At 38.7% G+C, this 26,849-nt stretch overlaps 2 protein-coding genes across 2 annotated transcripts; both read left to right on the top strand.

The window, feature by feature from the left end:
- Positions 1-2,531: 2,531 nt before the first annotated feature.
- LOC141912213 (fucolectin-like) lies at positions 2,532-7,743 on the top strand. The gene is made up of 5 exons (XM_074803431.1): positions 2,532-2,667; positions 3,399-3,638; positions 4,001-4,228; positions 7,146-7,163; positions 7,595-7,743. The coding sequence occupies exons 1-5, from the start codon at positions 2,532-2,534 to the stop codon at positions 7,741-7,743; spliced, it is 771 nt and encodes a 256-aa protein (XP_074659532.1).
- Positions 7,744-21,434: 13,691 nt separating this feature from the next.
- On the top strand, positions 21,435-23,392 carry LOC141911877 (uncharacterized). The gene is made up of 3 exons (XM_074802956.1): positions 21,435-21,500; positions 22,066-22,149; positions 22,949-23,392. The coding sequence occupies exons 2-3, from the start codon at positions 22,074-22,076 to the stop codon at positions 23,320-23,322; spliced, it is 450 nt and encodes a 149-aa protein (XP_074659057.1). The 5' UTR covers positions 21,435-21,500; positions 22,066-22,073; the 3' UTR covers positions 23,323-23,392.
- The last annotated feature ends 3,457 nt before the right edge of the window (positions 23,393-26,849 follow it).

The following is a 26,849-nucleotide window of genomic DNA, read 5'->3' as shown; positions in this document are numbered from 1 at the left end:
TCTTGACATATTCTTAATGTATACACCCCGCAGGAAACTTGTGTTATAGTCGTTTCCGACACAAACCCAAAATTTCCCTACCTGCTAACATACCCAACGAAACTCTATCCTACACTAACTGGCAAAGAAACAGTGTTTCTTATACGTATATGTAATTACGTAAAAATTAGATAAATAATAAAAGATTACATCCCACGTATTTAGTACTATCCCACCTGTACGTACTATAACTTATACAGAAAATCCTTTGACTACACCAAATTATTACTATTGGTACCAGCGAATAAGCAAAGCAAATTTGCAGCGCCAGCGCAGCGCAGCGCGCCATTAATTCAAAGAAATTTCTTAATTCCTTTTCAGGTTCCTTTTTCCTCGAGACGAAAAGCAGAAGACTTTTCCAACTTTTCAAATATTTAAATGCTTATTTAACTGTTTAACTATTACAATGTCCCCCTTTCTTGCAGCACATAGTCAAACAACAGGAAACTAACCTACCAAAATCCAAATACACCTAACCCTAAGCAAAAACAAAAAGCCAATGATGAAGGACTATCGTATCCGATATTTAGGATACGAGACCGACTGCCATATCAAACTCGCTTCATTTTCACTGCTTTTAGCTCTTAGCTCTCAATAAACATCAGCCGCCAACTTAACTTTAACATACCTATTTGAACACTTTTCTATAGACATAGTCGAATCTCTCTCTAATTACTACAGCACATCATTTAAAATTTTTAGGCTTTCAATATATATGGTAGTATCTGAGGCAAAAAAAAAAAAGAAAAAAAAAAAAAAAAAAAGACTGGTTGACCCATACGATCTCCCCAAATGTGGGTGACTCGGGTGTACAATTTCTGGTAGTGGGGGACTGCGTACGCGCTATCCCCTCTATAAACAAAGTAATGAAAGTCACCATTTTGTCGCGATATGTTTAGGCTCATCTAAATTACCGTGAAATCAAATACTCGCAAAAGGGAATCTGTAAAAAGCTACTAATTCAAGGGTTTCTTCGCTCAATGTAGCCGATAACTTACAGGTTAGGTTATTTGGCATTTTCATCTAAGTTTCCCGCTTATTGGAACGACGTAAGGTGGTTTCGACCGATCAGTTTCAACATAAACCTGGGGGCAGGTCGTACAGCGATGGCTCTCTAGACCTAAGACCTATATTAGACTGAGCCGATCTAACCATCTAACACCAGGTAATATAGTTATTTCCTAAATCTTGATGTATTAAATTAGGCAGCCAACTAAATTAACCCCAATCAGTCGCTTGCCGGTTCAGACTGCTTGGATGATTGTTTGAATGAACCGGAACCGAAAATTTCAAATTATGTACTTCGATTTAAACAAAAAATTCTGTAAACTCTACCGCCGATCACACAACTATATTTGTACTTCGATTTCCGATTTCAAAATCAAACCCCCTGTTTCGTTCCCGGCAGGTGTGGTGGGTTTGTAAGGGACACCAAATCAAAAAATCAAACGAAATTTACCAATCAAATAAATCACAGGGTCAATCCCTATTTTAAGATCAAAAAACACCAGAGGCCGGTTCCGCAGTCTTAATATAGTCTTATACTGGTCCAAGCCCTGGCTACGGAAGCGGCTCCTGTCTTACTGATATAAGGGACTACTTAGATCACGATTCTGCATTCCAGAGATGAATAGATCCATATAACTTGGTCGGGGCCGATTTTTTTTTACAAATTTACAGATGTACACAAGTGACACCTGGTGGATCCGAATGAAACTTACTATACACACGAAATGATCTGGTGACTGGACAAGTGAAATCCTCGGTTGCCGCAGTAGATTGTCGAATCCTCGTTTTAGCGCTCGCACCTTCTCGAGAAGTGATAAATACGTAATGGGGAACCTGCATAACCAGCTATCCCGCCAGATGGCGTGACGAGCAGTAGGTTGTTCGTTGTGGACACTAATTCATTTTCAATTTACTTTGAACTGGATTTTTAGACTCCTGAGTCCGTATACTATCACAGGACTCACCAAATATGAAATACTTTCATTCTTCCTATCGGATTTGGGTATAGTTTGCATAAATAATCGAGTCATTTTAGAGAAAAGTTCATTCAGATTTAATTGAAATGAAGAAGGAAATTGAACGCGGACCAACTATCTACTGGCGACACCTGTCGGATCCTCGCCTGCCATACGTGGAATCCTCGAATGGCACAGTAGCGCTGCGGGTACCACATTGCGTTCGTTGTTCACTGATCGGACAAACATTGGCTACAGTGAGAAGGAATGTATTTTTTCAACGCTAAAAAAACAAACTGAACTGCTTTCGAGCCAAATCGAAAAATTCAGCCATTGTTTGATTTAAAATACGGAAGAAATTATCGGTTTGTTGTCACTATTAGCCTGTGTAGGTAACTCAAGCGCGCTTCATGTCGAGGCCGAGAGCTCGGAACGTATTATTTCGCTTCAATTCACCCCGCGGTAGAATACTGGTTCTGACGAGAGAAAGATATATGAGAACAATTGGTTTCGCATCACGATGATAGCATGCGACTCATCGACACGAACGATGAGGTGCCGTTTATCGGCGCGTTTAACGATGAAACTGCGAGTTTTGAGGAGGTGAATTTAATCTACCTCAGACTCGAGATCGTCAGTTGCGCGCACGTTATTAACAGACGGGGTTTGAGTCTGTTTTCTGATCGGGATTTAACACCGACTGACTGCTCGTAGAAATGGACCGCAGCGCAATCGTCCGAGTTTGCTTGCTGATGATAGCAATGCACAGTTTAATATCTCAAGTAACAGGTATCTAATTCGAATTTACAATATCACCGTGTAATCTCAACATTTATTCATTTGTAAACTTTTATTTAAATCGCCTTAGATTCAAAGTTTCCACACTATCTTTGATTTAAGAGGCAGGCCTGCATGTGCGATCTTAAATCCAAAATACTGTTTTTGGTTTTGTTGTAATTTCGTTGGTGTCATCTTTCATTCGGCTGACGTCATAACTGACGATTTGGCATGCATTATCAGATTTTGATAACGGGGATTTAAAAACTTCTGGGATTTAACATATTCTACGTATGATCATCTGCGCGATAATGGGGATTTAGAAACCACTTGAGTGTCGGATAAGCTGTAACGTATTGATTTTATACTGACTTATAACAAGCTAGAGTTAAGTTAGAGTAGTTCAAACGCAGTTATTCGAGCTTGAAATAAGTTTGGAAACGCTGTTTGTCCGAACTTATCCAGCTTTTCTAGACGACAGCTCGTGGGGAGCAATAAGAATCCCAGTATAGAAACTATCATCGTGAAAAGCGTAGCAATCACGTTAATCAAATCTAATAAAAGTTTTGAAAAATTCAGATATTCATCGTGAACTTTTTGCTATGTTTATCTTCGAAGATGGCGCGACGAACGAGAATGTGGCTCTAGGTCGAACTACGATGCAGTCTAGCAACTATCGTACACATTGGTGGCTATCTTCAACTGCAGTGGATGGAAACCGCGATCCGGTGATGGGTAGCGGGTCTTGTACACACACCAATTCGTTGGAACCGCAGGGGAAGCCGCTCTGGTGGAAAGTATGCCTAGGCGCTCGATACAGGGTTACGAGTGTGATTCTGGTCAACAGAGCTATGGCCGGTAAGGATTTTAAAGATCGGCTGACTTTACTGCTTTATGTCGGTCCTATTGAAGTCTCAAGGGTCGGTTGCCATCTTTATGGCCGGTTTTATCGATTAACTCTAGGTATGTTTAAATCTAAACCCTGAAGTGGTTTTGATGGATCAGTTTTAACTAGAACCTCGTGTCTGTTAGAATAGAACGATAACCACACTCATTACTCGTGTCCGTTTCTTTGGACCAGTTTTAACCTCACTCCAGCGGTGACTGGTTTTGTCGCGGCGAGAAATCCGAATTCTAATACTTCATTTCGTGATCCGGAACCCAGTTTTCAACTTCTGAAGGCGAAACATTTCTAATGAAAATGTTTTCTTACGTTGCAGCGTATCGTCTGGAGAAATTCAAAATTCTAGTCACTACGGACGAGTCTCCACCGGCCTTGAATCTATCTAACATACCACAGAATACAATTTGCGCCAAACAGGAAGCGCAAATGAAATCGTCGGAAGTGAAAGAGTTCTTCTGTCCCGGTCACGTGACCGGAAATACTGTGATCGTCACGAAGCCGTCCGGTACAGGAGCTTTGAGCTTGTGCGAAGTTGAAGTTTACGGTAAGGGAAAAATCTCTCGTTTAATAAATTGTCGAAATTAACAAAATCATCAGTTCACCCGAAATTCCTAAAAACTATACTTCTAGTTGATTTTCGAATACTCGAATATTCTTTTTCAATTATGAATAGAATAGAATAGAATATGTTCGTAATTGCTCGACAAAAATACAATTGCTTAGAGCGCAAAAACCAAATCAACGTTTATAGAAATTACAGTGATCAATGCGTTTCACAAACAGATAATTAACAAATGATTAACAAACGTAGATTGTTATTGAACTCTACGATAGTAGTTCGACAACAGTCGGGATAAGTTTGTGTTCAATACGTCCTAGAGTCGAAATTAGTGACATTTCTATTATGAATATGTAATCTATGTAATATGAGAGTCATTGGGGATGAGTACCACTTTGTTCTAGAATGCCCTTTCCTTCAGAATCTTCGCACCCGGTTCATTAAACCATATTTTAGAATAAGACCAAGTGCCTTCAAACTGATACAATTATTAAATTCTAAGGGCAAACAGCTCTGTAACCTGTCTCGCTTTATACAGCAAGGATCAAAGTTTCTCTAACTCATATTAAATATGTACTGTTCAATGCCCGCCTTAAGCTATTGTTGATTGATAAGTATTCATGTATTTCTTTTCATTTAAACCGTGTTTGTATGAATTCCGTAAACTGCATGGGTACGTGTACAATGTATGGACCTGTTTTTTGTGCTCTGTGCAAATGTAAATTTTGTGGAGCAATAAACTAATTGTAATTGTAATTGTATTACTTTAAACTATACAGTCAAAATCAGTTCATTCTCAAACGCTTGAGCTCCACAATAAAAACAAGCTCTAGTTTTCAATGACCTCAATTCCAAAGCGGCAGTTTTTATCTCCATTCACTCAACGATCAAAGATTTGTCGATTCGTTTCTTCTCGCAATCATCTCATTTTCAATAGCTATAACACTATCGCTGGAAATTTAGCTCACTTTCAATTTCACTTCAAACTCTAGCATCAAATTTCGTTCGCACAATACCAGAAAGCGATAAATCTTTTTAAAGATTTTGTTATCTTATCTTTTGTTATGTTATCGAAAAAGACCCGATCTATTTGCTATTTCCAGGCGTTAAATTGGAAACTAGTTTGACAAGAAGTAGGTACACCGTCGAAAAGAATCAACTTCATCCCGACTGGATAGACAAGGCAACCATTCTGGAAACATATGATGCTAGGATATCTTGCATTGAATGCGCAGCTGGATGTAACCGCAATGATGAATGCATAGGGGTCGCGTGTCAGCGCACTTCCGGTCAGTTTAAGTGTCAACTATACGCATCAGTAACAGACAGATCTGCGCAGCCGCAAACAGTGACAAACGATCAAACTGGAATTTCTTACTACAAGAAACGATGTTAAACTCTAGAAATAGAGGGTGCTATTTAGATATCCAGATCCAACATCTGCGTACATGAGAAACGTTTCCAGATAAACTCAGATTGATATCAAGCGTTCATATACGCTTTTTCATTCGTCATGCGTTGACTTTGAGAAAAAAATGGATACACTTAATTCAATTGCAGAATTTCGTCAATGACGTACACTAGCGACACCTGGTGGATCCTCACTTGCCGCGAGTGGAGCCCTCTTGCCACGGTGGTCGATGTTCCGATACGCACTAGTGACACCTGGTGGGTCCTTACCTGCCACAAGTGGAATCCTCTATTGCTGCGATAGTTGACGACCTACAGCACAATAGCGACACCTGGTGGATCCTCACTTGCCGCAAGTGGAATCCTCTATTGCCGCAATAGTTGACCGTTTCGTTCAAACGAAATAATCTTTTCGCCTCAACCAATTATTTTCCGTGGCCATGAAAAATATTTTATATAAAACATTTTGCTCCCACGAAATGTAGACATATTCATTTCTAACCACATCACCTACGGTGGTCCGTGCATACATGGAATAGAGTGTCAGTGACTTAACCGAGATACACAGTAAAAAGATGAACCAACATGAATCAAGATGCATGAAACACTTAAATCGAAATCTGTTCAGGGGGCTGTGACGTGTTATTCAAATGATGAATCCATAATAAATTATTCCATCAGAACAAAAGCGATTTATAAAAAATGTGATTGAAATGAAACGAACTTCAGTCTAAACAAGTGTCTTAATTGTGTTGAATATCTGTATACGATGTCTCTAAGAACGAAATCGAAAAGCAATTGATTTTGAATAGTTGATTCATCGTCTGGACCACTTAATATAACCGTGTTCGAACCGTCAGAATCTGTATCAATACGTACCGGGTTCGAACCCGGGACAACCTTGCTTTCTGCAGCATCTCGCGGTCTCTCCGAAACGAACCCTGCAAACTTTAAAAAACGATACGTTGTTTTTAACATCAAACGGTGCCGCTTTATGATAATTATTCAAAATAATTCTGAAATCATCGTTTGAATACTATCCAACGACGTGCATTCATAAACGACTTGAACTCATATCGATAAACACATATTCATATATAGCTTACATACATGTATATTCATCAGTTTTTTTTTTAAATCGACGACTTATTCAAATCCTACCATAATCGTCGATTAACCCACAATCTGTCGACATTTTTACTAATGATAGGTGAATGTCCCGTCGATGAACCCTCTTTATACTGTTTGAGAAAATCGTTATAAAACAGCCCGATTTAGCGCGGATCATCGTCACTCTCTAAAAACAGAATCATCCGACACACGAGCTTTCAATCTCATCACTCTACAAATATGAAGGTATGGACCACGAATATCAACACGAATCAGAATCGATAGTGAACTGATAGTAAAACTGTAGGTGGTATCAGTCTTTGAATTTTGTTTATTTTACAGATCATCATTTTGGTTGTCGCAGTCGCGTTACTCATTTCAGGAGTCGTTTCCACTGAAGGTAAGTGAATTGGATCTTTATTCGGTTTCCCGTGAGTAAAATTAGTTGAATAATGAAAAACAACTAATTTCAACTCCAGTATATAAATTTCATTACATTTTTCATCAAAAAAGTGAAATCATTTTTTAACCAACATGGTTTAGTCAATCGAGAACTGCGCTTTTCGCCGCGTCCAATTTTCCTTTACAGAACATGCCGTCTATTTTCAACCTCTAGAAATGAATTTTGTGTATCATAGTTTAGATTATTATTTCGTTGTTTTCGTAAAACTGATGCATCTTACTATGACGTGCTTCAGCGGAATTAGAACGGGTTTCGTTAGAATTCTGCTTCACTGATTGATGGACAACAACAGCAACAAGATTCCATCGAGTTTCAACTATTATTTTCTACTCTCAGTTTTTATCGATACCGATTTTTTTATCATTCAGAATTGTCGCTGGAGCTGAACAGACGAGCTGTTGCGTGTGATTGCGGTCCAAATGAAAAAGGTGTTTTGTTCTGGGTTTTCGGGTGCAACAATGGATACAGCGCTTGTGGTCCCAGTTTGTGGCCCGCATTCTGTTGCAGAAAAAACTGATCTGAACCGAGTCTATACATTTCGACGATTCATGTGAATAAATAAAAGTCTATTCAATACAGTTAAATCATATTCGTTTATTCGTTTTCGTAATTGATTTTCCCGGCTGAGATACGTTGTTATCCTAAGTATAAACGGAGGGTATTTTATACAGTAATTCTCAGAGAATTTATAAGAGGCTTATATTCACCGAGGGTCCGAATATTCTCCTCGTCAATCTGTGACCGTCTAGAATAAATCAAAAATCATTGCATACGTAATGAGTGGCTGTACTCTATGATATAACCGGGCAAAACCACCAAAACTTGATATCTAAACGTGTCAAAACCACTAAATTTAACCATCAGATTTAAGATTTACTATAAAACTATTGAAATCTGCTCGAAGTGAGATGTTTTAGGATTTGGTTTCGGATCTCCGTATCTGTTATACGTAACTCTTTTTTGCCTACGTATATACCTAAAACCCAGTGATCACCTAACAAGAGTGTTACTAACAAGATCGAATATGTTTCCTAACCCTAAAACCCCGAGTCAGGTTCCACAGTTCCGAGTTATGATGTAACTCTGAGTTAACTCATTGAAGGGGAAACTTTAGGTCAGAGTTTACTCTAACCTACAACACTGTGGAACTGGGTCCAGAGCGTAAATGATGGTGTTTTTAGAATTTCTAAAGATTCTCGTTCTTCTAAAAAAACACTTAGCGCCACCCATGGCATCGTTAATACGTTTGGGGCCTATTCAAAGTGGTCCATGTGACCTCAACATAGTTTTACCATGGAACCTGCCGTTCAGGAATTACGGCAACATTAACCCATTTGAGAACTAGAGCTACTGCGGGTTTTACGAGAACTACATAAGCAAAGTTAAGAATAAATAAGTGATTGATTTAAAACGGCAGGTATCTTTCTCGCTCAGTCAGCGTAAATTATCGTTATTCACGAATAAAAGTTTCCTTTCTTAACGTTATCACAGAAAGTAAAATTTAGATGGCACGTTCCTTTTAAACATCATGCCATTTTCGTTGTCGTCGTCTTCGTGGTAATCGTTCGAGGCGTCGTTAGTGTTGAATTGTTTCCAATCTTTCATTATGCAGCGAGGATTAACATTTATTCCTGACCGGACAAACTTAAGCAGAATCCTGTCGTCGTCTTCGTCGTAATCGTTCAAGTTTAGTTCGTACTCCCAAGGTCAAATTCGAGAAGGAATTTCTTGACGCCGTAAAAACAGTTACAATGACGTTTATTCACGTTGATACCTAGTGGGGTTCTGTGTGAGTCGATGTGGACTACGTCGTCAATATTGACGTTTCAAAATGACAATTGCAATTGTGAATTCATTTTGTAACTGAATATATTTCAAAACTCTTATTTCACTTTTGATAAATTTCGATAGTTATTTTTGCGAGGATGTGAATTACGTCATCGATATATCGGGGTAAGACTGGTTGCCGGTCAATTCAATTCAATTATTGATATATTCAAATCTAAAAAAAAACTTTATTGATTCTTGATATTACATGGGTATAAAATTGACATCATATATCTTATTCGTGTTTTACTTGTTACGTGTACCTATGATTATAAAATCTACGGCATAGTGTAACACAAGGTTTACTTGAAAATTCTAACTGCAACAGATTGACAAGGTGGACATGATCAGATGGTTTGATAACGAGGGGATTTAGATTCACTGCGTCGTCAATAATCGTCGTCGAATTCATAAACCCAAGTGACCCATCATTGACTGTGAATAAATGATGAATAAACATAGACGTGACCGGTACATATGAATAATATGAATCGCGAATACATGTTGTATATTGCTAGGAGGTGTTGGTAAAGTCGTTATAGCAATGATTTCGGATCGAATCAAATATCATAATTCGGCAATTTATATATCTACTCTATCGTTTGCGATAGATTTGACAAAGGACATGCCGTCTTAATAGAAAACGTCTAAATGCGTAAAAGTTATTTTCAAATGTGATATATTTACAAATATCTAATACGCTTCTAGTTAGAATTTTGGTTTTAGCCATTACTGAGAAATATGACTTTCGAATCGGCGATTTTAACACGTGTTCACTGTTTTTTTTTGCATGCCAGCAGGTTTGTGTTTTTGACGTCATCTCTGACAACAAATGGAAACTTCTTCGAACAATTTTGTTGCTCTACCAGCAACAATTCTCCAGCGACAATTCTGAATGATAAAAAAATCGGTATCGATAAAAACTGAGAGTAGAAAATAATAGTTGAAACTCGATGTGTTGTTGTTGTTGTTGTCCATCAGTGAAGCAGAATTCTAACGAAACCCGTTCTGATTCCGCTGAAGCACGTCATAGTAAGATGCATTAGTTTTACGAAAACAACGAAATAATAGTCTAAACTATGATACACAAAATTCATTTCTAGAGGTTGAAAATAGACGGCACGTTCTGTTATTGGTAAAAAATGATTTCACTTTTGTTTATGAAACGTGTAATGAAATTCATATATGGGAGTTGAAATAGTTATTTTTCATTATCTTATTAATTCAACTCACGGGGAACCGAATAAAGATCAAATTCACTCACCTTCAGTGGAAGATGGGGCGGAAACCGCTCCTGAAATAAGTAACCCGACTGCGACAACTCAAATGAAGATCTGTAAAATAAACAACATTCAAAGACCTAGGTTTACTACAGTTTTACTATCAGTTCCATCGCGGATTCTGATTCGTGTTGATATTCGTGGTACATACCTTCATGTTTGTAGAGTGATGAGATTGAAAGCTCGTGTGTCGGATGATTCTGTTTTTTAGAGAGTGATGATTTACCACGATAAATGGGGCCGTTTTATACTTATGTCCTGTTAAAGCTTTCTGAGCATCTCTGAGAGGCATTTAGTCAAGAAACATAGGTTATATATTTAGGAAAATCACCTAAAAACACCATCATTTACACCCTGAACCCAGTTCCACAGTTGTGAGTTAGAGTTAACTCTGAGTTAGTTCATTTTCAATGAGTTAAATCGGAACTGTGGAACTTGGCTCGGGGCTTTAGGGTTTGGAAACATCGATCTCGTTAGAAACGCCCTAAGAGGCGATCACTGGGTTTTAGGTATATACGTAGGCAAAAAAAGCTAGAGTAGATACGGAGATGCGAAACCAAATCTCAAAACATCTCACTTCATGCGAACTTCGATAGTTTCGTAGTAAATCTTAAATCTAATGGTTAAATTTAGTCGTTTTGACACGTTTAGATATCAAGTTTTGATGGTTTTGCCCGGTCATAGAGTACAGCCACTCTACTATCGATGTAAACCGGTCCAGAGAAAATTTTTCATCAAATCTTCGGAAGAATCGTTCGTAATCGAAGGTAAGTTTATTTCGACGAATTATCGAGGGTATTATCAGCAGATTTGTGGTTTCTTGTTCCCCTCAACCCACTGAGTGCCACTCATGGTATTGTCAGCAGGTTTGAGGTTTCTTGTTCCCCTCAACCCACTGAGTGCCACTCAGGATATTATCAGCAGATTTGAGGTTCCTTGTTCCACTCCACCTACTGAACGCCACTCAGAGTATTATCAGCAGGTTTGAGGTTTCTTTGACCACACTAGTTTCGTAGTAAATCTTAAATCTAATGGTTAAATTTAGTCGTTTTGACACGTTAAGATATCAAGTTTTGATGGTTTTGCCCGGTCATAGAGTACAGCCACTCATTACGTATGCAATGATTTAGATTTATTCTAGACGGTCACAGATTGACGAGGAGAATATTCGGACTTTCGGTGAAAATAAGCCTCTTAAATTCTCTGGGAATTATTGTATAAAATACCCTCCGTTTATCGCGGTTCATTATCACTCTCTAAAGCAGAATCCTCCGACAGACGAGCTTTCAATCTCATCACTCTACAAACATGAAGGTATGTACCACGAATATCAACACGGATCACAATCGATAGAACCGAAAATTCATAAAGACTATTTAGTCAGCCTCTATGAATTTTTGATAGAATTGATAGTAAACTTAGGTATCAGTCTTTGAATTTTGTTTATTTTACAGATCATCATTTTGGTTGTCGCAGCCGCGTTACTCATTTCAGGAGTCGTTTCCACTGAAGGTAAGTGAATTAGATCGTATTCAGAAACTGTGTTGAAACAATTAAATAATTTGAATTAACTATTTCAACTCCAATAGAAATTGAATAAACCGATTTTCCTATGAAGTACTACTCGCCCCGTTGTACTAAACCCAATCTTGTTAGTCCCGTGGACCTACCGAAACCTTGGTCCGCCTAGTACATTCTAACTTACATCCGCTGACCTGCAGGTTATCATGCCAATGATAATACTTTGTTTAATCATCGATAATGAAGAAGTACGGAAAGAATTTCAGAAATAATAGAATATTAGTGAACCTTACTGGTTAAGTCATAGTGGACTACCAAATCGTAAGCGAGTTGGTGCATGTATTTTTAGAAACATGCTACAGCCTTCGGGTCTAAAGGCAGCCAGAAAAATTAACCCCAATCAGTCGCTTGCCGGTTCAGACTGCTTGGATGACTGTTTGATTGAACCGGGGCCGAATTTCCCAATTATGTACTTCGTTTTATACAAAAATTTTGTAAACTCGACCGCCGATCACACAACTATATTTTGTACTTCGATTTCCGATTTCGAAATCAAACCCCCCGTTTCGCTCCCGGCAGGTGTGGTGGGTCTGCAAGGGACACTCAATCAAAAATCGAAATTTACCGATTTAATAAATAACAGGGACAATCCCTATTTTAAGAAACGGGGAAAACCACTAATTCACCGAACTATTCTAGTCAGCCGGGACCTTTACAAATGATTATCTGATAAAAGAACATGTTAAAAACTTTAAGAGTTTTCTTTTGCAACATTTATACTGCATGTCTTGACGTCCGTCGCATTATATAATAGCTGGTCTCGTGTGAATTAGGCTACACTTCATTGGACTGCAGCAATCCGTGTAGTTTAATGTTTTGTCGAATGTTTCTCTACTCGCGGATTATATCGACGGTGCACCGACTTTTTTATATTTCAGAATTGTCTCACGAAAGAACAAGACGCGCGTCGTGCCGCTGCCTGTACACTAAAAAACCAGGTGTGTTGTTCTGGGTCATCGGATGCCAAAACGGCTACAAATTTTGTGGAGGAGCTAAATGGCCCGCGACCTGTTGCGCCAAATATTAATCTGTCACGAGTCAATATCTCGACGATTCGGATGAATAAATGAAAATCGATTCGTGCTAATAAATCAGTTTCTGTTCATCGTTAATTTGATACGTGGTTACTCTAGTTCCAAGGCTAAGAATCCCGAGGGTATTAAAATCAAAATTGTTGTTTGGGAGTCTGGTCGAGGTTATCATTTACTCGTATGAAAGTCGTTTTTCCGCCGTATTGACATTTAGAACATGTAATTTAACATCCACAAATACCCGGATTGAGTCGAGATACGTGAAAGTCATCGATCGGCGAGTTTTTAGTAGATTTCTTTACATAAAAGGCCGGAGTGTAACGTGGCCTGTGAACGATTCCCACGCCAAACTACATTACTTACACTTTATAATCAACAGAAAAGTGTAGCCCGGTCACCACAACAAACAAGGGTTAGCTTTCGAAATTCAAAAGCAAACAGTGCTAATGCAGTCTCAACGTTATCTAGGCCTTTAACTATTCACAGGGAGTGGGAGCCTCCGGTAGATGCAGTGTGGGTGATTGCGATACAGAGGATAGAATTAATTAAATATCCACGTCATTATTAATTATTAATTTCTCATTACAAACATATTCTATATTCGTATTGTATTTAAATCAATATTGTTTTCAATCCTAACCTTTCACTTCACTGGGCACTGGTCATTTGGACTTTGTTCTTCTGACGTCTGGCCATTGTCAAGTGGAGCGATATAAACTCATGTCACTCTATTCCTCGCTCTCTTTCTCTTTGGCTCTCGTTCTATCCCCGAGCTCTATATTTCTCATTCAATATTTATGATAAATTAACCATTAAATTATCATAACATCGTTTGTGTTTGGTGACCTTCTGAGCTAGTACCAGGTATCAATTGGATCGTAACCATTCCTCGGCCAATATATATATATACAAGGCGGAACGAAATTTCTGAATATAATGGGGCAATGAATGACAGTCGAATCGATGAACTGACCCTTAATTCCGAAGAGTCGGTGACATATCGATGAAAACTTGTCGGTTTGTATTGAAACGCGGTTCATCGTCGAAATTCGAACTCGGCAGGAAATTTCGAATGCGTGCGAAAAACTCACTAAACCGAATATAGAAATAATAGAGGGCTATTTAGCTAGTAACTGAACCTCCGGTGCGCCTCGCTCCGCGGGAGCCCCGCCATAGCGAGAGCCGTCTGTTATCTCAGTTTCTGGTTCAGTTAATTTTCTGCACTTATTCGATGTATTTATCGCGTTTCGACAATAAACCACTGATTAGACGATTCATTGTGAGTTCACGCGTTTATAATTGCGGACACTGATTGACAGTGTGAGACGAGTGGCACGTTGCGTCGATACTATCGATGTAAACCGGTCCAGAGAAAATTTTTCATCAAATCTTCGGAAGAATCGTTCGTAATCGAAGGTAAGTTTATTTCGACGAATTATCGAGGGTATTATCAGCAGATTTGAGGTTTCTTGTTCCCCTCAACCCACTGAGTGCCACTCAGGATATTATGAGCAGATTTGAGGTTCCTTGTTCCACTCCACCTACTGAACGCCACTCAGAGTATTATCAGCAGGTTTGAGGTTTCTTGTACAACTCAACCTACTCAGTGCCACTCAGGGTATTATCAGCACGTGAGGTTTCTGGTCCCCCTCAACCAACTGGGCACCATTCAGGGTATTATCAGCAGGTTTGAGGTTTCTGGTCCCCCTCAACCCACTGGGCACCATTCAGGGTATTATTAGCAGGTTTGAGGTTTCTACTTCCCCTCAACACACTAAGCGCCACTCAGGGTATTATCAGGTTTGAAGTTTTTTGTTCCCCTCAAATCACTGAATTTCGTCCGGCCATCCATTATTTACGCAGCGAGGATTTACATTTATTGCAGACCGGACAAACTAAAACAGAATCGTTTGACACACGAGCTTTCAATATCAACACTCTACAAACATGAAGGTATGTACCACGAATCACAATCGATAGTGAACTTATAGTAAACTGTAGTAAACCTAGGTCTTTGAATGTCGATCATTTTACAGATCTTCATTTTGGTTGTCGCAGTCGCGTTACTCATTTCAGGAGTGGTTTCCACTGAAGGTAAGTGAATTAGATCTTGATTTTCATATCCTCCTTCGGATTAGGAGTGGGTCTTGTTTCAACACGGCTACAATGTCGTAAAACCGACATGGCATCATTGAGTATATTACCTCTTGTTTATATTGTTCCTCTTGTTTAAATTGTTTATTACCGTTGCAGTCCATATATATATCCATATCGATTTTTAATTATTCAGAATTGTCGCTGGCTAAAAACAAACGGCATATGTCGTGCACGTGCAGTAACGGTAAACCAGGCGTGAGATTCTTTTTGGTCGGTTGCCGCAACGGATTCAAGAAATGCGCTCATAGAGCATGGTATAACCCGACAACCTGCTGCGCCAAATAATGATTTGTTATGAATCAAATATTTGCCAATTATGGCAAATAAAGAATATCTATAAAAACAATTGAATCAGTTTGTTTTCGTCGTCGATTTTCCTGGTTAAGATAATTGGTCGCTCTTACTATCAAAATGCTTGATGTTGGTCTTGAAAGAGATAGCCGATGCTCTGTTGGTTTGATACAGTTTGGTAATCTGCGCCTATCTCCGCACTAGCGATACGACCTTCAGGACAGCTGCAAGGATGGTTACGCCCTGCGGTTAAGGATAGATCAGGAGCCGTCAACGTTACTGTGGCAATCGAGGATTCCACTTATGGCTAGCAACAAAGGCGAATTCATCCTGTCAAATCAGATTTGATTTAAAATGAAATCGTATCCATGCCGGCACATTCAAATTTGATTCGGTATATTTTTTTTCAATTTGAGGCGGCTTAGAATTCAAATCGATTCATCAAATCAACAAATCATCAAATCCTCACCAGAGGTGATTGGACACGATGATTTTGACTCGATTCGAAAATGGCAGAAACAAGAGAGTTGCCGCCATTCAATGAACAAACTGGATGCACTTGTTCCATCAACTTCAATCCATGTGGTAATGTGCATCGAGATGTTTTTGGTCGATTGTGAAAAAAAAGAATCGCCCACACACTGATGTAAGTAAGTAATCAAAACGTGGAATTGGCACTAAACGATAAAAACCCAATGAATCGATGAATTCAACATTTTACGAGTCGTAAATGTACACAGCCGGGTTGAGATAAGAGTTAATCGATCGCGTTTCGCTGCACGATATAAGTTGTAGGACGACTCGGACGCGAGAGTTTTGACGAACGCATATTCGAAGGTGAGTGAAGTCCAACGAACTCCACGGAAATACGGAAGAGCAACGCTCCTGTTTCGGTATTTCGCTCGTGTGCGTTGATCTAGTTTCTATCGGTATTCCTGATATTCTTATCATTATTCAGAAATTGACTTGAATTCGTTTTTCTACATTTTCTAAGTCGTTACAACTCGATTTTGAAATTACTTAGCGATATCGAAAGTTTTTAACTTAAAATGGAGATGGTTCGTTTGTTCATGTTTACACGTGTCAATGCATATGACATTACTTGTCAAATGTTAAATCTATAACCAAACCGACCACATTTCCACGAATTTAGATAAAGAATCTTTTGTTTCATACCGCGACCCACTGTGCCCCGCAAACGGTATAAGCAAATGATTGAGGATTCTTGTTCCACCAAAACCCAAATTATTTGAAATTTCGTAATCACATAAATTTCCATTGTTTTTTAATAAACAGATTTCCATATTCTTATGATACATCTAAAATTTGATGGTTAGATCTGTCGTAATGGCGCGAGTAAATATTAGGTGTCGTTAGTGTTGAATTGTTTCCAATCTTTCATTATGCAGCGAGGATTAACATTTATTGCAGACCGAACAAACTAAAACAGAATCATCCGACAAACGAGCTTTCAATATCATCACTCTATAAACATGAAGGTATGTACCACGAATATCAACACGAATCAGAATCGAGGGAACTGATAGTAAAACTGTAGGTATCAGTCTTTGAATGTTGTTTATTTTACAGATCATCATTTTGGTTTTTGCAGTCGCGTTACTCATTTCAGGAGCAGTTTCCACTGAAGGTAAGCGAATTAGGTTTTTATTTTGATATCCTCACGCGGATTAGGAGCGGGTCTTGTTTCAACTCGGCCACAATATCGTAAAACTGACGGCATTGAGTTTCGCTTCTTGTTTACAATTTCCACTCGCAGTTCATATCGATACTGATATCTTATCATCCAGAATTGTCGCAGAATAGAAACAAACGTTTTATATCTTGTACGTGCGATGACGGTAAACCAGGTGTGAGATTTGTTCTGGTCGGTTGCCGCAACGGATTCAGCAAATGCAAAGAGGGACCGTGGTATAACCCAACAACCTGTTGCACCAAAGAATAACTTGTTATGAGTCAATAATTTGATGATTCTAATGAATAAAGAATATCTGTACATATAATTAAATATAGTTTGTTTTTTCTTCATTGATTTTTCGTGATTAAGATACGTAGTTATTCTATGTATCAAAAGCTTAATGCTGCTGTTGAACGAAATAGCCGATGCTCTGTTGGTTTGATACAGTTGGGTAATCTGTGCCTGTCTCCGCACTAGCGATACGACCTTCAGGAAGGCTGCAAGGATGGTTACGCCCTGCGGTTAAGGAAAAAATCAGGAGCCGCCAACGTTACTGTGGCAATCGAGGATTCCGCGCATGGCAAGGCGAATTTATACTGTCAAATCGTCGGGCACATTCGAATTTGATTTGGTCTAATTTTTTAATTTCACGCGGCATCGAATTCAAATTGATTTATCAAATCATCAAATCACCAACGGAGATGTTTGGATACGGTTTGACGTGATATAAAGATGGCGGACTCACAAATCTCTTTTTCACAAGAGGGTTTCCGCCAATCAATGAACACGAACTGAGCTGTTTTTGAAAACCCGATGCGCGTGCCCCATCAACTGATCGTTTTAGATTCAAGGATCGGCGTAATCAAATGGCAAACCCTATCAAAGCTGCCCATAGCTTTTAGAAAACTGATCGAAATGGTCAGAAACTCGCAGTGAAACTGAAACTAATGCGTTGTAGAAAATAACGGTCAATAATCATGGACAGTATTTTCTTGTCAGCCCTTTGGAACAAGTCGTCAAATTTATCCTGTTGTGCAAATCTTATTTGATTAGATGACACACGTGATCACTAGCAAAATACGATTAGGATCACAAATCTGATTTTGGCAGGATAAATTCGCCTCAAATATCCGCCAGGTTTGCTAGTAGTTACCCGATGTTCTGCGATAAGTTTCTCTTGAATAAATCAAACATCAAGATTGAATCATCATCTTCAGGACCATATGTAGCAAGGGAATTCTGGATCGTTCAATCCTGGAAATCAGCTCGGAACACTCCAACCCAACTATTACAATTGAATACGTCATCCATATGTAGCCAGACATTTCTGGATCGTTGAACCCATTTATTAGAAATCAGTTCTGCAATGCATCCCTACTCAATTAGTCTATTATAATTGAAAACGTCATCTTCTGGATTTTCTAACCCATCTTTTAGAAATTAGTTCAGTTACACCTCGCCCCATCTATTACAATTGAATAATTAAATTATTTCAGTTACACCTCGCCTCATCTATTACAATTGAATAGTTAAATTAGTTCGGTACACCTCGCCCCATCTATTACAATTGAATAATTAAATTAGTTCGGTACACCTCACCCCATCTATTACAATTGAATAATTAAATTAGTTCGGTACACCTCGCCCCATCTATTACAATTGAATAATTAAATTAGTTCGGTTACACCTCACCCCATCTATTACAATTGAATAATTAAATTAGTTCAGTTACACCTCGCCTCATCTATTACAATTGAATAATTAAATTAGTTCAGTTACACCTCGCCCCATCTATTACAATTGAATAATTAAATTAGTTCAGTTACACCTCGCCTCATCTATTACAATTGAATAATTAAATTAGTTCGGTTACACCTCACCCCATCTATTACAATTGAATAATTAAATTAGTTCAGTTACACCTCACCCCATCTATTACAATTGAATAATTAAATTAGTTCGGTACACCTCGCCTCATCTATTACAATTGAATAATTGAATTAGTTGGGTTACACCTCGCCCCATCTATTACAATTGAATAATTAAATTAGTTCAGTTACACCTCGCCTCATCTATTACAATTGAATAATTAAATTAGTTCGGTACACCTCACCCCATCTATTACAATTGAATAATTAAATTAGTTCAGTTACACCTCGCCTCATCTATTACAATTGAATAATTAAATTAGTTCGGTTACACCTCACCCCATCTATTACAATTGAATAATTAAATTAGTTCAGTTACACCTCGCCTCATCTATTACAATTGAATAATTAAATTAGTTCGGTACACCTCACCCCATCTATTACAATTGAATAATTAAATTAGTTCGGTTACACCTCACCCCATCTATTACAATTGAATAATTAAATTAGTTCGGTTACACCTCACCCCATCAATTACAATTGAATAGTTAAATTAGTTCGGTACACCTCACCCCATCTATTACAATTGAATAATTAAATTAGTTCGGTTACAACTCGCCCCATCTATTACAATTGAATAATTAAATTAGTTCAGTTACACCTCGCCTCATCTATTACAATTGAATAATTAAATTAGTTCAGTTACACCTCGCCCCATCTATTACAATTGAATAATTAAATTAGTTCAGTTACACCTCGCCTCATCTATTACAATTGAATAATTAAATTAGTTGGGTTACACCTCGCCCCATCTATTACAATTGAATAATTAAATTAGTTCAGTTACACCTCGCCTCATCTATTACAATTGAATAATTAAATTAGTTCGGTACACCTCACCCCATCTATTACAATTGAATAATTAAATTAGTTCAGTTACACCTCGCCTCATCTATTACAATTGAATAATTAAATTAGTTCGGTACACCTCACCCCATCTATTACAATTGAATAGTTAAATTAGTTCGGTACACCTCACCCCATCTATTACAATTGAATAATTAAATTAGTTCGGTTACAACTCGCCCCATCTATTACAATTGAATAATTAAATTAGTTCAGTTACACCTCACCCCATCTATTACAATTGAATAGTTAAATTAGTTCAGTTAAACCTCGCCCCATCTATTACAATTGAATAATTAAATTATTTCAGTTACACCTCACCCCATCTATTACAATTGAATAATTAAATTAGTTCGGTTACACCTCGCCCCATCTATTACAATTGAATAGTTAAATTAGTTCGGTACACCTCGCCCCATCTATTACAATTGAATAATTAAATTATTTCAGTTACACCTCACCCCATCTATTACAATTGAATAGTTAAATTAGTTCGGTACACCTCGCCCCATCTATTACAATTGAATAATTAAATTATTTCAGTTACACCTCACCCCATCTATTACAATTGAATAGTTAAATTAGTTCGGTACACCTCACCCCATCTATTACAATTGAATAATTAAATTAGTTCAGTTACACCTCGCCCCATCTATTACAATTGAATAATTAAATTAGTTCAGTTACACCTCGCCCCATCTATTACAATTGAATAATTAAATTAGTTCAGTTACACCTCGCCTCATCTATTACAATTGAATAATTAAATTAGTTCAGTTACACCTCACCCCATCTATTACAATTGAATAATTAAATTAGTTCAGTTACACCTCGCCCCATCTATTACAATTGAATAATTAAATTAGTTCGGTTACACCTCACCCCATCTATTACAATTGAATAATTAAATTATTTCAGTTACACCTCACCCCATCTATTACAATTGAATAGTTAAATTAGTTCGGTACACCTCACCCCATCTATTACAATTGAATAATTAAATTAGTTCAGTTACACCTCACCCCATCTATTACAATTGAATAATTAAATTAGTTCAGTTACACCTCGCCCCATCTATTACAATTGAATGATTAAATCAGTTCAGTCGCCTCGCCCCATCTATGACAATTGAATAATCAAATTAGTTCAGTACACCTCGCCCCATCTATCACAATTAAATACAGCAGCTTCTGGACAATATGTAGCAAGAAAATTCTAGATCTTTCAATCGGAAATCAGTTCCAGTACAGCTCACCCCATCTTTTACAATTGGATACAGCGGCTTCTGGACAATATGTAGCCAGGTAATCTTGATCTTTCAACCCATCTATTGCAATTTAAGTTATTATCCAGTGGCTCCTTTGATAATGTATTCATCGAGAGGTATCTTACGTTCGATCGTGATAAACACACCGATAGCGTATTGAAGCCGTAAAGAGGTGGAATCGACATTAAACGATAAAAAAACCAATTAATCATGTAATGAATATAATCATTTATGGATCGAAAATGTACAGCTGGATTGAGATAGGAGTTGATTTATTGCAATTCGCTGCACAATATAAGCTTCGAATTTTCCCCAAGAAAAGTTGTAGAACAAATCGGACGTAAGAAGTTTGACGAACGCATATTCAAAGGTGAGTGAAGTCGAACGCACTCGACGTAGGGAAACATGGAATGAAACATGTTCGATCTCGGAAACGTTCTCTTTCCGAAACAAAGTTTCTCGTTTCGAGAGAAACGCACAAATACATGTTTCCGTCTCCTGTTTCGGTGTTTTCAGCAGTATTGGAGGCACTGGAACGACCACCTGGGCCAACTCCGGTTATCTCTGAGTTAGTCGACTATTTGCGAACTAAGTAAAACCGAATGTCAGTTAGTCAGAGCTGTATTCCGGAAATAGCTCGGAAATTAAGCGCATTCGGTTATTAGTTCCGACAACTAGTCGACTAGATACGAAAACCGAATTTGGCCCTGTTGGCATTCATCAATGTCGTGATATGTCCGATGCCCGACCGACATGATGCCCATTTAACGTTTGGGCTGCGAAAACTAGAAGAACGGCGATGATAATCTATCTGATATCCGACGGGGTTCATGGTTCATGTTATACAGATGTCTAATTCATTGAAATTCATAAAAACAGCGTAATCTATTGTATAAAGAAAATGCTTATACGTTTCATGTCTATTTCAAGAACAGGCTTCGAGATGAAATTCGCGTATGTATGTTTGATAATTTGCCTGCTCGCGTCGTTGGTGAACATGACTATTGCGACAATTGACGGTAAGTGTTTTGACTATCATGACTATCATAGACCTGAATTACTGACACTATACGTACATTTTAATTTTCTCATGCGTTACCTTGTCATATTGGCTACCGCTGACGCCGTAAAACTTATCGTAATGCTATCGGTAACTACTTTATGTAAGGGGTTCTGCGCGAGTCGATGCGCGCTACCTTACCAAAAATGACTTACTTGTCAGGTTACACCGGTTGCCGGTCAATTCAATCCAGTGGGGTACTCGCAAAACTAGCTATGATCCCGCCAGATGGCTTGACGTTGTCCGTTGTCAAAATTAGCTCGTTTTCGATGAACTTAGAACTGGATTTTTAGACTCTCTAAAATCCATATATTATCGCAGCACCCGCAAAATATACAATACTCTCATCATTCTACTCAGACAGATCTACTCGGTATAGTTTCCTTAGATAATTGATTCATTTAAGAGAGAAGTTCATTTAGATTGAATTGAAACGTGGAAGAAATCGAACGCGGATGACCAACTATCTATTAGCGAACCTGGCGGATCCTCGCCTGCCATACGCGGAATCCTCGATCGCCACAGTAGCACCGCGGGTATCCCATTGCCGATATATTCAAATTGAAAATAACTCAATATGTTCTTAAAACATTATCATCATATAATTCAAGGTCGATATCGGGCAATATACATGTGTTATTTTTCTCCAAGTTGCTTGTGCCTGGCGGCGGTCCGCACTGTGCAGTGACGTCACGCGAATAAGACGGCAGGTGTGTAACGTATACGTTACGATTTTAATTTGCTTTTTCTAACGACAGATAATGATCACCTGGGACAAATACAAAAGCGCAGCGAGGTAGAGGAAGAGGAAGGTGGAGAGGAGGGGGGAGAGGAAGGGGAAAATCCGAAACCGGTGGTGGGACAAACAGTAGCAGACGTTAAAGCAGCCGTTTCGATGGGTAAGAGTCTGATTGGTAAAATGGGCACCAGGGAGCGTCACTTTGAAAACGGAGTCATGATCTGTTACCGTAAAGACAAGGCGGCACGAAACGCGAAGGCTCGGCAGGAAAAAACCTACAATAATTGCCGATTTCAAAAAACTCAGAAGAAAGCCTGGGGGTTCTACAGAAGAACGTGGTACTGCCTGCTGAAACAAAATGCTTGTAAAACATTGGGCAAAGCTCTTGATTAGATTTGGCGATGAAATTCGATGAATTCGTACGTTGTAAAAGTGGTGTCGGAATAAATCAAATGCATTAAAATATCTCTATTCCTCTCATGATTCTACAGCGATATCTTACGGCGTTTTGAGGAAACATCGATGTCGTCACTCGAAAGTACATTGGTTCGAATCCTGACTGCGGCTGTGTCTTAAAATGTTCGACACCGTCATTACGACAGTGATGACATTAGAATATCGGTTTCTTACGAATAATTCGATAATTTACAAATAAATGAGATCATTGAAATACATTGACACAATTACATTGGTCATCATCACATTGATTATCGATAATATCTGGCGATGTATAATGTGTTATCTTTCTCCAAGGTATCACTAAAGTAACTTGTGCTTGGCGAAAAGTGTGGCACAGTTACGTCACGAAAACAATATTGATGACGTAGTGCACATCAACCCGAACAGCATCCCTTGAATAACGCATATTGTTTATAGTTGTTTAAACATTCGTGTAAATTGTACGGTACCAATCACATTTTATTCACCAGAGTACCCCTAAAACAATTAATAGTTATAACAGTGAATTTCGTGAACTACATTTCTGACTAGACCAGTTTGTACAAGTGTAAAAGTGTGAAGTGTAAAAATAAACCATTACTTTACTATACTTTAAAGTCCACTATTGTCTCTGTTTCTCCTTAGTATTTATAAAATGCACTATAGATGCTCCTGAGTCGGTGTTTATACGATTAACTAGCTGCACCTCAAGTGTTTATAAGATGCACCAACTGCTCCTGAGACAGTGTTAATAGGATGAACTATTGTCTTTGCTCCTCCGTAATCAGTGTTTATAAGTTACACTGTTGTCTCTGCTGCTCCTGGATCAGTCTTTTTAAGATGCGCTATTGTCCATGCTGCTCCTCGATTGTTTATAAGATCCGCTACTGCTGCTCCTGAATTATAGTGTTTGTAGAAATCCACCACCTTGTTGAAGAAATCAATCGTTGGGCGATAACTCGCTGCTGCTAGCTCCACAACTTCTCATCTGGACGTCTGCAGTTTTCATCGGCATCAGTAGTCGTCTACTTTTGGTTGTCGTTTACCAATCGAAGACCATTATTTCCAGGATAGAGTTTAGCTGAAATAAGAAAAAAGAACATCCATTGAGGCAGACCATCCTAATAAGCATTGATTATGATTCACAAATTAATTTTGATTATACGGTTGTCATCTACCAATCATGGACCATTATTTCCAGGATAGAATTTAGCTTAAATAAGTTAAGAAAAATTCATCGAAATTGATTGCGGCTTAAGACCACAATAATTAATAGTAGTTCAGCAGCATTAATACATCACTGTTTCATATGAGGCTGAATATAAGGTAACTGGCCTATCTACACTTCAATACTCAGCCAAGAATATTCATATGAGACCTAACGAGTAATATTAGAGCGACGATTGTTTTAGATTTCAATTCACTAATAACCACATACCGGCCACAGAGCTTCAATCTCCAATCACGATTATAGTAAAATTGAGAACTTCACCAGCGTCTCTCTTCTCTCCAGTGCTATACGCATCCTGCCCTTGATACAACCCAGGTATGAAAAATCAACTTAGCTTTTTATCAAGACTGCCAGGTTCAGTTTCGAAAGGTCTCTTGGTGTTTTGTTGTCGAGTTTAATTCAAGCTGGAGTCTTCAGTGGTCGCTTCTGGTCGGTAGAATCTAGATGGCTAATTTATTTCATGCTGGGCCTTTCCAGATTCATGTTAGGCTGAAATGAGTAAAAGAACGACATTTCTGTGGTCATACAATTCTTTGATTAATTGTAATTGACATGTGTATCAACTTACCTTTCTTACGATTGCCGAGCATTCTTTTTTCATCGTCCTATGGTGTCCCCGTCATCTTCTTAACCATGGTGGGCCTGTTCAGATTAAGTTTATCTAAAATGAGTAAAAGAAAGACATTCTGTAGACACAACAATTCTCTGATTAATTGTGATTTACATGTTAATCAACTTAACTTTCTCAAGATTGCCGAGCATCCTTTTTTCATCGTCCTATGGTGTCTCAGTCATCTTCTTAATCATGATGGGCGTGTTCAGATTAAGTGTACCTAAAATGAGTAAAAGAAAGATATTTTGTAGTTACAATTCTTCGATTAATTGTAATTTACATGTTTATCAACTTAACTTTCTCAAGATTGGCGAGTTCAGTATCGTCTTGTTGTAGCATCGCCATCTTCTGTCCTCTTGGGGCGTCGTCGTCTTCTGTGGGAGTCCTGAAATGAAAAAAAAGAACATAAATGAAAACCTGGTACGGAACAAAACTAATGCCCGAAAGCGTCGGCTCTCCTTCGCCGTTCATGAGCGGAGGATACCAGAAAAAGAGGCAGCCAGGAATTCGCTGCCCTCTACACACCCTCACACAGAACGGTAAAACCTGAATGACAACTCCTCACCATCTAACCACAGGGTGTACTGGGCGACGTTAGTAACTGACAAACCTGTACGATTGTTCAAAGCAAAAATAGCGCAGTACAACCAGATTGCCCGAATTGAGATTCAGGATCTCAACTAGCACCAAAGGCGTGACAAGAGACTTCATCCCTGCCCGAGTGGTCACAAGGACACAATGAAACTAGCACTCACAAGCCGACAAGAGACTTCATCTCTGCCCGAGGTTATCACAAGGACACAATGAAAACTAGCACTCAAAGTGGAAATCAAAGGGCGAGACAGTAGACTCAATCCCTCACCCGACTCAATGAATACCAGAAATCAAAGGCGTGACAGAAGAATCATCCCTCATCCGAGTGGTCACAAGGACCAATGGATACTAGTGGCGTGACGGTCCAGTATAACCGATCCATTTTTACCGCGAACAATCCGACAGATGTGCCCGTCATTAAAGTCGCCAAGCACACTCTGCAGTTAGATCACGAACGTGAAGCAGTTGTCGTCCTGGTTTTCGTGTTCCGTATGAGGGCGTGTAGAGGGCAGCATTTCCTGACCGACTCTTTTTCTGACATCCTCTGCACATGACCGGCGAAGGAGCCGACACTTTCGGACATTAGGTTTATTCCATAGAACGTTGAAAATCGACAGAGAAATCGGCCCTGAAATTTAAAAAAGATTAGACCCTGAAAAACAGAACGGATTAATAAACACAGAACAGTACAGGACAGTACGGAGACGAACAGTAACACATAAAACATAAAGACGTCATTCCTCAGGAAGCAGGAACAGGAGCGCAGCGAAGATCGCCAGGATCATGATCGCCAGGAGAATCCACGGAAGCATGTCTGCACAGTGTGAGATTGCGGAGGTGAATGGTCGCCTGTATGCTTGTACATACCGTGGTCAGCCGGTGACGTGTTCCAATTATTGTGATCAATAGCGCGTGCGAATGATATCAACAACTCTGAAAAACCGCAATTGTGTCTCTGTATCGTTGAATGGATTTACATTGAGAGCCTTTAGAAGGTTTTACTGCCGGGTTGAATACGCGCCAGTAGCCAGCTGAATATCGTAG

This window comes from Tubulanus polymorphus, chromosome 10, assembly GCF_964204645.1.
Source record: "Tubulanus polymorphus chromosome 10, tnTubPoly1.2, whole genome shotgun sequence".
Lineage (NCBI taxonomy): Eukaryota > Metazoa > Nemertea > Palaeonemertea > Tubulaniformes > Tubulanidae > Tubulanus > Tubulanus polymorphus.
Note: the sequence above shows the minus strand (reverse complement) of the source record. Positions and strands in the feature narration are given on the sequence as shown.

Coding starts and splice junctions, on each gene's coding strand:
- LOC141912213 (XM_074803431.1), top strand. CDS start 2,532: ATGCGACTCATCGACACGAACGATGAGGTGCCGTTTATCGGCGCGTTT. Junction 2,668..3,398: donor GCACGTTATTAACAGACGGG/GTTTGAGTCTGT, acceptor TTATCTTCGAAG/ATGGCGCGACGAACGAGAAT. Junction 3,639..4,000: donor GGTCAACAGAGCTATGGCCG/GTAAGGATTTTA, acceptor CTTACGTTGCAG/CGTATCGTCTGGAGAAATTC.
- LOC141911877 (XM_074802956.1), top strand. CDS start 22,074: ATGAAATTCGCGTATGTATGTTTGATAATTTGCCTGCTCGCGTCGTTG. Junction 22,150..22,948: donor GACTATTGCGACAATTGACG/GTAAGTGTTTTG, acceptor TTCTAACGACAG/ATAATGATCACCTGGGACAA.